This window comes from Pavona decussata, unplaced genomic scaffold (assembly GCF_977016875.1).
Source record: "Pavona decussata unplaced genomic scaffold, jaPavDecu1.1 SCAFFOLD_87, whole genome shotgun sequence".
NCBI classification, from domain to species: Eukaryota; Metazoa; Cnidaria; class Anthozoa; order Scleractinia; family Agariciidae; genus Pavona; species Pavona decussata.
Window position 1 is genome coordinate 4977876 of NW_028145504.1, and position 14625 is coordinate 4992500.

Below are 14625 nucleotides of genomic sequence, written 5' to 3' on the forward strand. Positions count from 1 at the left end.
GTGTTTTTAAATTAAATACAAAAATGTCCAAGAAAGTGTTTTTCCAAATAACAATCCAGGTATCATTTGATGCGAGCTGCTTTTTCTGAAAAAATCATTATAGAAAAAGTGACAACCTCTCTCTAACCCAAAAGCCATTAACTTAATAGAGGCCTGAAACTATTTCCTTGCTATATTTAGCTGTACAGAAATCTCAATGCACAGGGAATCATTGCCAATTGCAAGTTCAAACATTTTCATACCTAACGGTATTGTTCACTGAAAAACGACATTTGTTTGGCGGTCGGAATCTCGGTGTTCACATGGCTGTCAATGAGAAGTTCCGAGCTATCATTTGTACCTACATACAAACAAAATTTCACAATCTCGCTCAATTCACAGTTTGAAGAATATTCTCAAATATCAGATAATCATAAAAGATATCATCAGATAACAGCTACAATTTTGCACTTTTTTTCTGGTCAAGAGTTCAGTCTAATTGAGACATTTTTTATTTCGTTGGTGGCTTTTTAAAATCCACCGTCCAAAATCAAGTTTGTACAGGTAACCGCGCCTAAAATAAAGCGAGCGCCTGTAAGTCAAAATACCAAACAAAACTGAATAATCTTGCATCTTCCAGTTTTTTTTGTCAACGGTAACGTAATCAAACAATCTCGCTGAGTGGATAAATCCGACATTTTACACTGATTTTCACCCCGTCACTGCGTCGTTTTAGCGAATGTGACTCTACATATGCACAACGCTGTAAATTACTGTCAATTAAAACTTCTGAGTTTATCAATGTTATGGGTGTACTTGAAAAGCTTCAATCAACAAAGAGAAACCTTGGGAAAAATGACTCTTGGTAGTGAAATGGCTAATTTATACGGTCTTGTGTACAATTTTCCTGATAATAAAACGGGATTTGCTTGGTGCCACGGCGTATAAGAACTATACTACTGTCCTCCCAATATTGACCACAACTGTAAAGTCACTATTTTGAAATGTTTGGTATTTCTGGCAAACTAGGGTTGGTAAACTCGTGTTGGCAGCTTCCTTCCCTAAATAACGTCACACTTCCGTATTTCTATGGTGCACTGGCTACTTTTAAAAGATTAAAAGTCCTTGCAATTGCGCGTAAGTGTGTTTTTTGACGTCAAAAGGGTGACTGCGTGCACACAAACTTGTTAAAAGCTGGGCATGCCAAGAGCTTAGACTGCAGTTTTATTTTCCGCAAGCATTTTACAACTTGAAAGCGCAGTTGGTAAAGGATATACTTCATTTTCTCCAGTGCAGTTAGTAAAAGTAAGAACTGTCCCATTAGTTTACGGGCCAAGTAGGGAGCAGTGCTTTATTACCTGTTGGCAAGTATCATTCAATCAGGAGGCTAACGTTTATGCATCTTTTCTTTTTTCTATCTGCACCATCACAACATTCACTATGGAACCATTGTTCAGTTTTTGTGTGGAATACATTATAAAGTGTGAATCGAATTGCCATGGCAAAAATAATGGCCAGCAAACACTCCCTGAGTAAGGAAATGATTTACCCGCGACAAAAATTTCTATAACAGACCGTGGAATCAGCTTCAAACATTATTTGCGGCTGTTGCCTTATCTACAGACATTTTTCCTTTCATGCTTTGTCTAGATTATTTCGTTTATCATTGGTCTTTCCTTTGTTCTAAATCATGGTAATTTACGGTTGCAAAGGCCGACCCAAGCAACGGTTCATGATTTCGGTGAATATCTCTTCGCAACGCCTAAATCACCTCAGAAGTAAAGAAAAAAGTGTTTGGTGTTTTGTCTCCTAAAACCTTTAGTAAGTCATATGGGAAAATTAACTCCCTCTGTTGACAAAGGGACAAAAAATGTCGACAAGAGGGCGAGGGCGAAACCAGCCAGCTATTTTCGGAAAGCCAACTCAGTAGGAACTGAAGTGAAATAGAAAGTTGACAAAAGAAAGTGACGTCAACAGCCAGTGACGTAATAGTGTATTCCCTGGAACTGGAGAGCTTACTGTGTCGCCATAGCAACAACCAAGCCGGTTTGACGTCTTTACCTGAAATGAATTTGTAGAGAATTCTGCAGTTCGAAAAGATTTCGATTTAAATTTTTGACTGAAAAGAGTGAACTGACAACCAGGTTATGTAATTCATTCCCTACAGGATATAGTAGCTAGCCAGTCAGTAAAATGTCCCCGGATTAGCACCGACGTGCTAAAGACTCAGTCTCACATTTAAATAAAGTGATTTATGTTTATTTTATTTTTTTGGTAATTTTAAAAAAGCTAAAAATGGATCATGGAGTGCCGGCGTTGGCATGCCACATTTGCCGAGGCAAGGAAACGATCGGTGCCGAAAAATAATGCAATTTTTAAAGCGGATCGAGGTACATTCGGCCTTTTAAGTAACCTGGAAATTAAATATTCATTGTTTGTTCGAGCAACATGCAAATTTATCACAAGTCTAGCAATGCGTGACAACTTAGCCATATATTCAGTGAAATATTTTCGTTCAGTCAGTCAATTAATCAATAATGGGGTGTGACGGAGGTTTGCCGCTCGCTAATCGCTAGGATTAGTCTTTAAACTTCACGCAAACTCAATTTAAGGCCACATGAAAATGTATGTTGAACGTTTTTCAATGGTCTAGTTTATTTTCTGATATTGTTCACGTCTTTTGGTAAAGGACAGTTGATCGAGTCGATGCGGATGACAAGCAAATAACATGAAGGTGAGGTATCTCGCGCATGTAACGCTCAATCAGCCGGCCGGCTGAACGTAATATAACTGCCGTTTAAAACTTTATATACATTCGAAGCTGTATTAAGCGGTCAGTTGTTAAAATCTCGAAAATTACTTTTCATAATAACTGTATAAAATTTTGACCTCTATCAAGCGGTCGTGGCCGGCATGGGCCCTTTAAAAAGTCCCAACGACTGAGCTGTTTCTTATGATTGACTTCTGGCCTGTTTTAAACGGTCCCTGTGTAAAAGAAACCCTCACTAAAATAGGGAAACGAATAGCTTACAAGGTAATTGAATTTCTAACGACCTGCAATACTGATTGTACACACTGATTGCAAGATTTTGGAGTTAATGTTTTTATTATAAGTCCACTAACGTCATGTTATGTTCCGGTTTGTTATATCATTTTATCGTTACATTTTCATAACCGAGTCATGTTTGTCCTGTTTTGTGAGCGCCTTTATGCATATAAAACGGTACATTTTAAGTTACCAAATTTGAAATGAAATGGCGTTTTTATTGTGTTTGACGTGTATTTTGTGCAACATGTATAAGCGATCACTTAGCCATTTCCGAGGGTGACCGCTTAGTACAGGTACAGCAGGTTCGACTGACAGTCTCAGCTTAACTACCGCTTACTTGATGCATCCATGTTCTTAGAGTTGACATAAGAAACAATCGATCATTTCCATGAATTGACTCAAGTGTGAACTATCTTGAATCCTAGCCGACGTTGGTAAATCGTGCCATCTGATTTTCAGTAAATTCGCAAATTGCTAAGATGTTTCGGAAGCTAAGTAATGTTTAAACCCTTGCGACGTAATGTTATTTAGATCATTGGCTCTAGCATTTTTCCGATAATTTTACCCCACAATCGCGTAAGTCGTTTATTACTCTCTTTATATTTGTTTATGTACCAGCTTCATGCATGTCATTAAACTTTAATAGTCTCAGTGTTATGGGGGGAGGTGGGGGGGTGGGGTTTGTTGGGCGGAATCCGCCACGGCCACACTCAGACAGAAATACGTAAAAACAGCCCGGTTTAAATATGGTTAATATAACAATAGAGTTGATGTTCGCGGGCGTAAATATGTTTTTGGCCCGACTCAGGCAGCCGCAGGCGAGGGCTAATATGAGTGCTGAGAAGTATTATAATAATTTCAGAGGGCATTAACAAAAGGAATCAAAGACAGTACAGTAAGCGATCGCGATATCTTCTGTGAACGCTGCCGGAATCGCGTCGGCGTTTATTTTATTGTACAAAAGCTTTCGTTGTCACAAAAGCTTAAAACTTAGGCAGAACACCGCAAAATTTGTCAAAAGAATCTTTGCTTCTAAGTTTTCAAAAGGAAAATAACAGAATTTTGTAAACAGCGAAGAAATAGTCACTTACGACTGTTAAAATTCATTGTGCAATTGCTTAACTAAGCGGGTTTCGCTCAAAGAAGACAAATTACACTCACTCGCCTCCGGCCGTGGAGCTACTACAGGCATTATTTCCACCATCGCCCACAATTTCTGTATTAAAGTCCTCTTCATCTAGCTCAGACGACTGAGAATTTGCTTCTTCGTTAGATTTTCCATCGATTTTGTAGCTCAAAACAATTTCTTTGCAGATGGCAGCGCTTCCAGTCAAACAAGCAAGAAAACGGCGCGAACAGTTGAAATGGCTTCCAGTTCTGATTGGCTGGCTACGTTATTTTCTTCTTTCTTACTGGCTCAGAGCAGCGGGCTAAAATATATTTCAGCCCGCTAAATTCTTCATTCTAGCCCGCAAAATACGCCGCAATGCCCGATGAAATTATTATAATTATTGTTTATTACTGTGAAATAATATCCGTAATGTTCTGTTAAGCTATGAACTGTAAGCTTAAGATACCACGTAACATTCTAAAGTTGCCCACGTGACCACACATTCCGCTCTACATCAGTGACTGTATGTGAGATCTCCTTAACCTCGAGTTAAATTTTGCCCCTTGGCCTTTCGTTACCTTATCCAAACAATAATATTGCTGAAACAGCAGCGAAGCTATCAGAACTATGCGGCGTTTTCAAACCTTTACAGTGGGAGACTGGCCTCCTGGCCAGGGACTGAGAAACTCCAAAATGGCTCGATTGAGGTAGCATATACAGTATTTCAACCAATCGAAATCCGTTCAGGCTCTTTTCTGAGCAAAAATCCAAAGCAAGGAGTCGCACTGATCGACATAGATGAATTGTTCGGATCAGGATTGTCGGATTAAATATGGTTCTGTCATCGTGCTTACACGACAAGACCGAAACTGATAGTATTGGCAACTCTAAATCTTTTGTAATTTGGTTGTAATTCGATTTACGGTTGTTAGTTCCATACGATGGGAGAAAATAAAAAAAAATTCCCTCTGTGATTTATTTTCAGTAAGGAAGGGAAGGGGGGAGGGGGGCGTAGCTGAGTTTTGTAAATTGATTATTAAATTAGACCAAGAGATTATGAGGTAGTCTCTTGATTAGACATACCACTTTGAGGTCTTGTAGCGAACACTTTCCGACAACGCTAATTGAAATAGCTGTATAAGAACTACTCAAGGACAGTGCCCCCTTAATACTGATGTATTTTTGTTACAAAGCCGTGATTCAGTTGGCTTTTAAAAATAACCGATGAAGGCCGAAGTTGTTTATCCGAAACGTCTTTGATGTTAACAATAGTCAGTACCAAACAAAAATTTTTAATTCTGATATTTTTGCGCAGTTTGTGAATATGCGAGAAAAGCAGATCTTAGCAAGGGATTGGGGGTAACCGCGCATTTTTTAGAGAGTAAAACAATGAAGGGATATTTTTTTCGAAATTGAGGCTAAATTTTTTCTCGAAAAAAAGGGTCATTACCCCCAAATTTTCTTTTTAGATTTTAATAACATTAAGATATTTTTTCCTTCATAGTCATAAGCCGCGCAAATATTTCTTTCAAACAGTAGGCAGCGTCCTTCAGAAATCAAGGTTTCTCAGACCATCCAGAAATTCGCAGAACGCATGCGCAGTAGCAAAAGGAGCCACCGTAATAAACATCATTAACATTGTAAGTTTTATATTGCAACTACAGTACTAATTTTAGCATGACTCTGTTTCAAAGGCTAATTTAAAACAACAGCGTAAAACAGCCCGAGTCTTCTTCAGTTCACCGTTTGGAGGACTGGAGGAAGAAAGAGAGGAACTTACTAAGAAGTACTGGCCACAGTTGTCATCGATGTGCAAGAAAGCTGGGTACGAGTTCGTACCGGTGGATATGAGATGGGGCATAACTTCTGAGATGTCATCTAACGCTGCCACAATTGAGATATGTCTTCGTGAAATGGACCGGTCGGACATGATTGTGGGTTTCTTTGGACAGGTAACTGTATGATATCGAGTGGAAAATTATACGGAAAAAAATTCGGAGCGGAAACACACTTATCCTAATCAGTGGTGTGTTTCTCAAAGTCCCGAAGAGCTTTTGGGGCCCGAAAAGTATTCTTCTTATCCCTTTCAATCTACAGACTGTCGCTTGTTTTTCGTACAAACTAACCCAACGTGTCTCCTAATATAGGAAACCTTAAAATGTGTTTGCTTTCAAAAGAGTCAAAAATGATTTAGCTTGTCTTAACAGAAGATGGATAACACGCAAAATATATGAACATCAGCTGTAAATCCCAAAAGGAGTAATAAAAAATGTATCACTTTGACCAGAAGCCCATAATTTCAGAAGAACTCTTAATGGAATGATGCGTACCATTTGATTTTCCAACTGGAATTTCCGGGTTTTCCATCAGGTAAATGGTGAGCACTCCAGGTACCTTACTAGTTCAGCTCGTCATGGTTATTTCGGGTTCCCTGCTACCAACTTTCTTGTTCAAATCAAAATCAATTAATTGTGTTTCCTTTTTGGGTAAAAATAAATCGTTGTTCTTGTTGTTGCTGTTGTGCACTAACCGACAATATCCGCCATTTTTTTAGCGCTATGGTTGGCATGGATTCGATGCTCTTCTACAGAAGAGCTTCGACGTTGCAGCTGTGAAATATCCATGGCTTAACGACTACCGGGAAAAAGCTGTGACCGAGCTGGAATTCTTGCATGGTCACCTGAGGAACCCGGGAAAGAGAGCTGCCTGCTTCTTCTTCAGAGATAAGGTATCGTGCCACTCATTTTTTACTGAACTGACTATAAAGGTACCAAATGAAGGATCAGAGAATTAACTCTTCAATGTATGTTAAAGTGCTTAAGTAGACCCATAAATTTCTCACTTAGTTTTCGCCTTAGTAATCGAACCCACGACCTCCAGATTTGATCAACTATTGGTCTGTCGAATTACGGTAGAACTGCTAGCGCTAATGCTCAGCGGAAAATTCATGGGTTCACTGTAGCACTTTAACATACACTGCAGAGTTAAAATATAATTCTCTGCTCAATCATTTGTGTCATTAGTGCTAGCGGCAGAACATTCGTTATAGAGGTAACAGTTGATTTGGCTTGTAAGTTTTGAACTGTGTTGGGGCAAATGACCGTTCCAAAAAAACTACTTGCTAACTTCAAGTTTATTTAGTTAACCCGGATCTCCACAGCGTATACCGTGGATCTCTCTGTATCGATGCAGGGATCAGTTATAGACTGCTACCATCTATAATACACTGCAGTGGCATTTAAATCCTATAGGGCCAGTTATTTAAACAGAGTCTAACTTAGGCCGCGGCTTAAGACAATCAGTGGGCCTCGAAATCTGTTTATAATTGGTTTATTTTCAGTAGATAAATAGTTTTTTAGTCTGGGATGCAAGCCTTCTTGTTACCGTCAGCAGCAGACAGTGTTTAGATATGACTGTACAAAATTGAAAATGGCTTAGAACGTGGTTTTGTTAAACACCGTCTAAACTGTCTTTAATAACTGACCCATATGTATTTAATTCATAGTCTTACGACGACATGAAACTCAAATTAGCCGAGGAAGCTGGAGATGAAAGACAGGCACGGAAGTTCCGATCTTCAACAGATGGTCCTAAAGCCGCTGAATACTTAGCGGATTTGAAAACAAGAGTCCAAGAAACACGGGATAAGGTACGTAAAACTCAGGTGCCTTAAAACAATTAAGGAGGTTACGGGACCTAAATGTACATCGATCTAAGGCTTACATAACTTCATACTGAACTTCAGCGCTCTGACATAGCCATCCCATTTCCACAGTTCGATCGCAACACGTGGTCTGTCACCTCCTAAACCCAACTCTTCTTAAATAATCCCACGTTGATGGCCATTGTTCAATAAAAAGCGCACTTGCTCAGAAATTAACAGACGCCACCGACTCAGTAGAAAATGGTAAATTTAAGCTCGGCATCGATTTAAAATGAAAATGAAGTGTTCATCGTATCACTGACGTGGAACAAAGAAAAAACGAGTCACCGACGAGACCTTCCGACCCGTGTGACTCACATTGTGTACAGAGGGTTATGGGTTATATTCCCGACTTTAAATCCCGATAAAACACATGCTCCGAGGTTTTTAAACGGCTTCAAAAACATTCCTGGAAAAGCGTGTGCCAAGAGAGTTCATAACAATGATAATTAGCATACGAGAAAAACATTAAACACCACATACTAATAAGGAGTAGTCTTTATCGGGTTTTAAAACCACTGCACGTGATGTGTTATTGACCATTTGATAGGTCAGTGGGCTTATGAATTATTAATGAGTTTTTGAACGAGTGATTCAGTGAGTGCTGGACCATCTTTCAGATTAACAGATGGTAGAAAAGCGCATTTCTTTAATTTTCCTTTCTCAGTGTCTAGATGTGCACATGAACTACAAAAATCCTCAAGAAGGAGCGCGCTTGATGTACGACACGATTGCGAAGTACTTACGCGAAGTGTTCTTGGCTCGTCCTGTGCAGAAGCTGTCCTCTTTGGAAGAAGAGCGGGCTCTGCATGACGTATTTATGGTCAGCAGGATTGCCATGGGAGGTGTGTACGTGGGCGGAAGTGATTACATGAATCAGATTGACAGTCACGTGAAGTTGCAATCTGGAGAAGAAAATCCAAAGCATCTCGTTGTAACTGGGGATGCAGGTAAGAAAGTGCTTGTAGCTTTTGTTTTCGTTACATACATATATTCCAAATAGGTTGACCCGCGACGGGTTGAACTAATCCAAGATTTGTATTTTTAAGTCTGGTTTGTAGGAGATGTGGTTCTTGAAACTAATTGTCTTCCTACATTTAACAATTATGCTGCGAAATCGTACGGATTATCGCCTGATACTCAGCGGGTATTCCGCAGAATTGAGCAGGATAATTGTTTTATTCTTCAACACATTGATAATAAAGCACAAGTTTTATTTCAAAAAAGCTTGAGACGATCTTTATTTTGCCATTTTCTCCCCCGACACACCAAATTACGTATATCGCGGGATATCAGTTGACTACGGACGACGAATATTCAGATTCAGTGCACCATGACCATATTTGAGCAGTATCATAATGTGTTCAATAATATTTTGCTTTGGCTGGCTGAGAAAGCAGAGAACTCATGGTCAACTTTTAACGCCGCGTTAGCGTTTAGCGTTGACAGTGACAGCGAGCCCGTTGTAAATTATTGATTAACAAGCTCAAAAGAAGTGATTGTCAGGTCTTTCCTCTCCATGACTGCTTTTTTTCGCTGTTTCAATGGTGGCCTGTAAGGAAATGTTTTTATGCTATAGAATCGTGACTTAAATGTAAGCTTTCAAACTTACTTACTTTTCCAGGTTCTGGAAAGTCCTGTTTGTTGGGAAATTGGTCCTTGCATCACCAGGAGAAATTCCCTGATGACGCAGTCGTTTGTCATTTTGCGGGATGTTCAAGCGGAAGTACAGGTACTGAAATTTAATTTATTATTTTTTGCTCCCAGTTAAATACCATTGCATCATTCTTTTTTTAAAGTAAGGAAATAGACCCCCTTTTTTCGGCCGGTATATCAGAGGATAATGACCGAGGCTGAGATATATTTCAAAAAATGAACAGTTCGGTTCTCGGCCAGCTGTGAAATTTTAAGGACAATTTTAAGTCGATATTCGGAAAGCAGTTTATCTAATTTGCAATCATCCGGTTAATTTCTGAAACGCGCACGTTTTACTGCGGAAAAGACAAAACAGCCAGTGATAGCTATGGCGTGATTGCAGCTAAATAAATGCAAGCTAACTAGTTGGCTACATTTTATTCAACTGTGATTGGATTATAGCAACTAAAACCTAAACTGAAACTGTGACGTTCTATCTTTGGTCTTTTTCGTCCACAAAAAATTGGCGACCGCATCAAAACAAATGTTGCGCTGCTAGCCGGCTAATGGACACAGCTGATACCGGGTCGATTCCCGCCGAGGTCAAAGATTTTTCTCCTTGCCTAGTGCAGTCTCCCATCATATTCCTTACTAGGGTAGGTCCTTACTAAGTATCCGGCGATGTTGCGCGCGATTTCGCAAGAAAGAGCGCTTGTTCGCCATATTTTTCAGTATCAAATAGGTTCCAAATTGGAGATTCCAGCTGCATCAAACTTGCTTTGATAATTTTTGTCCTAAGGGCGAGTTACGTAAATTAATATTCTACTTTAACAAGAAAGTGTTGCAATCAAACTCAAACTTCATCAACTTTTTTAGTGCCACGAAAGCTATTGAAACGGCTTCTAGAAGAATTCAACGATTTGCTCAAGAAAAAGACAAGCGTGGAACAACAGCCAGTGCAATCAGAAGAGATACGAGAACTTATTGAAGGTCTGACAGAGACACTGACGAAAATCACCGAGGCAGGATATCGAGCTATCATCGTTCTTGATGCCTTAAATAAAGTCGACGAATCTGGACAAACAACGAAGGTGATAGTTTTGATTCTAGCTTATACTCACTACGGTATATGACCATTATCAGGGATCTGATTGGTCCCTTGCTCGAGATATATTTATCAATTATTCCATGAACCCGCGTTGGATACAAGATGGTAAATGAGTTGGCCATAACCAATCTTATCCAACCGGGCGAATGGAATAATTATTGTTTTATTAAATTCTCAACCTTCGCTTTCGCCCAATTTTATTCACAAAACGTCCTCTGTAATTGTGCAGGATTCAGGCTGTCGGCCGGTCCGAGTTCGCCGCTGTCGCTGTCGCACTCATTTCCATATAAGGTCAAACGTAGGTATAATGGCTGATAACCGAGATCCAGGAAACCGACGAGAAAGCTAGAAATGCATTAACGGTTGAGAATTTAGAAATTAACCATATGAGATGATCATCAAGGTAGCCGCCGATTTTCCGAGAGGAGTAGGACCGAGTTAGTTATAGTCATCGAATACCCAAAAGGCTCTGAGTGGAATAATTGTTTTACTAAAAATAACCATGAAATATTGCTGGATCTTGCTGATTTCATTTTGCAAGAACGACCAGAAGATAATTTAATGCCCGCTTTTTTTGTCGGGCTTGGTATGTAGATGGCTGACACCCGATGGCCGTTAAGCCAATCAGAAAGTCTAAAATTGCATTATACGGTGATCTGGTTTTTCAGTAATAAAGCGCAATATACCGTTCAGCTACGTTATTTACACTGAAAACAACAACAACAACAACAACAAAACAACAAGAAAAAACAACAACAACAACAAAACAAAACAAAACAAAAACAAAAACCAAAAAAAAAAAAGCGTTGTTTAATGTTATATTACAGTTATGCTCTTAAAAGTTTTCCTTTTTTCCTTCAAGACTCTCTTTTGGTTGCCAAAGACACTGCCTCCCAAAGTTCATTTGATAGTGTCCGTAAACAGCAGTGACGCCACAAAGGCAGCTGAATTAACAGCGGAAAGAGGTTACGCAGCTCTCAACATCACACCATTGAAGGAAGCGGAAAGAGAAGAAATTGCATTGGTAAGTTAAACCATATTTAATTGATGGACTAGCTATGAAACTTTGCTGTGAAAATAATGGTGACAATCCTTCGTTTTAATGTTCACACTACAGTTGAAAAACGTTACTACTGGTCAGTTGCTCCAACACATATGCATTTCAAAATCTATTGTGGTTTGTACACGGCCCAAACGGTAAAATGCTAACAAAAACATATAAGAAAGAAATTTGCCAGGGTTCATAATCATTGCCTTTTTAAACTATAGTTAAACAATGTATTGCGAACTGCATGTTATGTCTATTTAGTGATGAAGCACGACTACGTGTCTAGCGTCGCTGATTGCAAGTTAACTGGTAGTCTGCTCTTTTAAACAGTACTGTTTTTCGTCCATTAGTTTGATTACTAACAAGATATTTCTTAATAACATTGTGTTAAATACTTAACCAAAGATCATCCTAGAGAATTGTGGGTATCAGACACCCGTCTGTCAGGTCTTAACTTAGCGGAATTTTTCGTCAAAAAATTCTCCATTTTATTCCATCCATCCTAAGAAAGAAAAGATACAATGGTTTAATATATCTGCAGTAAACCTAAAAACTTTATGTCGCCCTTATTACCCTCGGCAAAGACCTGTTTTTATGTCTTTCAGTTCCTAAGGTCGGCACCGACTTAAAGCACGACTGTCCCTTAAACTATAAGCATCCTTAGGGGCCCCCAAACTCTGGGATAATAAGTATGGCTGGGATCTTTTCGAATAGCATATTGAGATCATAAGTCGCGGTTTTTTCTCGTCTGTCAGTGAGAAAGGACAATTCCATATACTTTGCGGTTGTTTTCCGACAGGCAACGCTGAAAGTCCGAGGAAAAGCTTTATCATCAGAACAAAAGGTTAAAGTTGTGAGAAAGGCCCAAACGGAAAATCCTTTGTTTCTTAAGACATTACTTGAGGTAAATAATTCGGTAGTTAATTATGCCCAAAGTACATTTTTGAGGGTTCTGAAATCAAATTGTAGCGAAACCACCAAAGATGTTTGGTGAGCTCAAATGTTATTTTCCTTTGTATTGGAGGCCAATTTTAAACGTTTTTGTTCTCGCATGCGCAGAAAATAAAATTTTGTTTGCAACCCATAATCATCTGATTCGCTCTGACGAGGGCCTAGCCCTTGAAACGTCATCTTTTGAATTTCTTCGCGATGGACAATTTTACCTGCCATCTCGCAGTTGATATATCAAGTTTGATTAACTTCCACCCTGAGTAGCAAAACAGCTTCATACTAAACTCATACCATGTGTTTTTGAGCGACGACGAAACGTAGGTTTTTGTCTCTTGCTATGGGAAGATTAAAAAGCTTTCTCACATGTACCGTGCAGTGTGTGTCAGTCATCGCTTGCTACGGCGAATTTTTTTACTTTGTTGTTGTTGTAATGAAATAAAATATTTTGCATTGTGTAAATTAATAACTTAATTTTATTTTTCGTTTTTTGAAAGGAATTGTGCAGCTTTGGAGAATTTTTCCAACTCGATGCCTATCTTGATGGACTTCTCCAAGCCAATGAGTAACATCTTTTGTTGCTTTTACTTCTTTTTTATCAATTAATTTATGAATCATAGCTAATCATGAAGATGTTACCTAACATTCACCAATGCTGCCTGTATCTTATTTCTAGCACCAAAGAGCTCTTTCTTAAATTTCTTGAACGGCTGGAAAAGGACTACAACCCTGAAGAATATGAAGGAAATTTAATAAAAGACGTAAGTATATTTTTAAATAACAACCGGATGGTGGTTGTAGTAAACTGTACGCGGTTGCCACTTGCATCCACAAACAGTCTGGTCCCCAACACAGTATTGTAAAGCGCCCGTTTGCATGTCATTATTGTTAGTAGTAATAGCTGTCGGTAGTAATCATGATTGATGAGAATGATGTATTGTTCAGTGAATGATATATGCATACACTCGGAAAAAAATCCGAATGCTCCTATCAGGCGTCGAACCTAAGACCTTCCGATTACTAGTTCGGGATGCTCTACCACTGAGCTACAGGAGACTCGTGGGAGCTAGGTTCATGGGACAAACATCTTGCATAATGCTGGGAATGGAACTTGAATGTGTGGCATATGCGCAATGAAATAAATGTGATGGGATATTTTAAGCCTGGCGAATAAGGGAGAATGATGTATTATCATTCAGTAAGTGGCACAGGCATACTCGGAGAAAGGAAATCCGAGTGGGATGATGATGATGATGATGGCGGTGAAAGTCCTTACATGTCACACGTACTTGTACAGCTGGGGTTTCTCTAGCTCTACCACCGACTGCCACTGGCTACCTACTGATCATTTGTTATCATGTGAATATTCATGCAGGAACTTTTTTTTAGGAGCAAATGTTACAATTAATTTTATAGCCATATGAAACGATAATTTTTTTTTGAAAGTTTAACTGGTCGGTTAGTTTGCTTTGCATTCAAAACTCACGTATTTGAAGGACATTTGGATTAGAGCTTCGGAGAAATAGTTGCATGCATAACTGAACTTGCTTTTCTAACTATTTGGTAGCTAACTTGTGCCAAGGCAATAATGTGCACTTAATGTCTGGTCCCCCGGGAAATAATTAGTTTTGTTTTCCCTCGAGTCTCAATATTTCCCTCGGCTTCGTCTCGGGAAACGTGGAGAATCTCGGGGAAACAAAAGAGAAACCATTTGATGCATTCTCTACCGGACTTCAGCTCAGAATAATTCACTAGCACACAACTCACCAATGAAGAGTTGTATGTAACTTAGGACTTGAGTACAGTAATGCTCACCAGAGATGTTTCAATTTCCATCATAGTCCAGGATACCATACACCTTGACGAGAACTACCTAATCAACCAACCAACCAACCTGGCCGCTTTCTCAACCGCTACCGATCCAGTTACGAAACATGTATAGTTAAGAAACCGTAATTGGTTGGAAGTTATCAGTTAAATGTGTCCTCTTTTTATTTTCAGGTCATGTGTTGTATTTTGGTCTCTCGGCAAGGTCTGTCCGAGA

General features: G+C 39.2%; 1 protein-coding gene across 3 annotated transcripts in view; it reads left to right on the plus strand.

Moving 5' to 3' along the window:
• Window positions 1-2493: 2493 nt before the first annotated feature.
• LOC146474962 (TPR repeat-containing protein DDB_G0287407-like) overlaps window positions 2494-14625 on the plus strand; it is a 25496-nt gene continuing 13364 nt past the window's right edge. For 2 of the 3 annotated variants that reach the window (XR_014866096.1, XM_085116703.1), the window contains exons 1-12: window positions 2494-2713; window positions 5816-6091; window positions 6694-6867; window positions 7645-7788; window positions 8510-8792; window positions 9467-9574; window positions 10354-10568; window positions 11448-11609; window positions 12433-12537; window positions 13079-13146; window positions 13258-13342; window positions 14583-14625. The exon at window positions 14583-14625 is cut by the window's right edge and continues 97 nt beyond it. Coding sequence is in view for 2 of the 3 variants with exons in the window: in XM_085116703.1 (XP_084972829.1) it covers window positions 2708-2713; window positions 5816-6091; window positions 6694-6867; window positions 7645-7788; window positions 8510-8792; window positions 9467-9574; window positions 10354-10568; window positions 11448-11609; window positions 12433-12537; window positions 13079-13146; window positions 13258-13342; window positions 14583-14625 (1669 nt within the window). In the remaining variant the exon portion in view is untranslated. The remainder of the gene's footprint in view (window positions 2714-5815; window positions 6092-6693; window positions 6868-7644; window positions 7789-8509; window positions 8793-9466; window positions 9575-10353; window positions 10569-11447; window positions 11610-12432; window positions 12538-13078; window positions 13147-13257; window positions 13343-14582) is intronic. The other variant, XM_085116704.1, reaches the window with a different exon arrangement.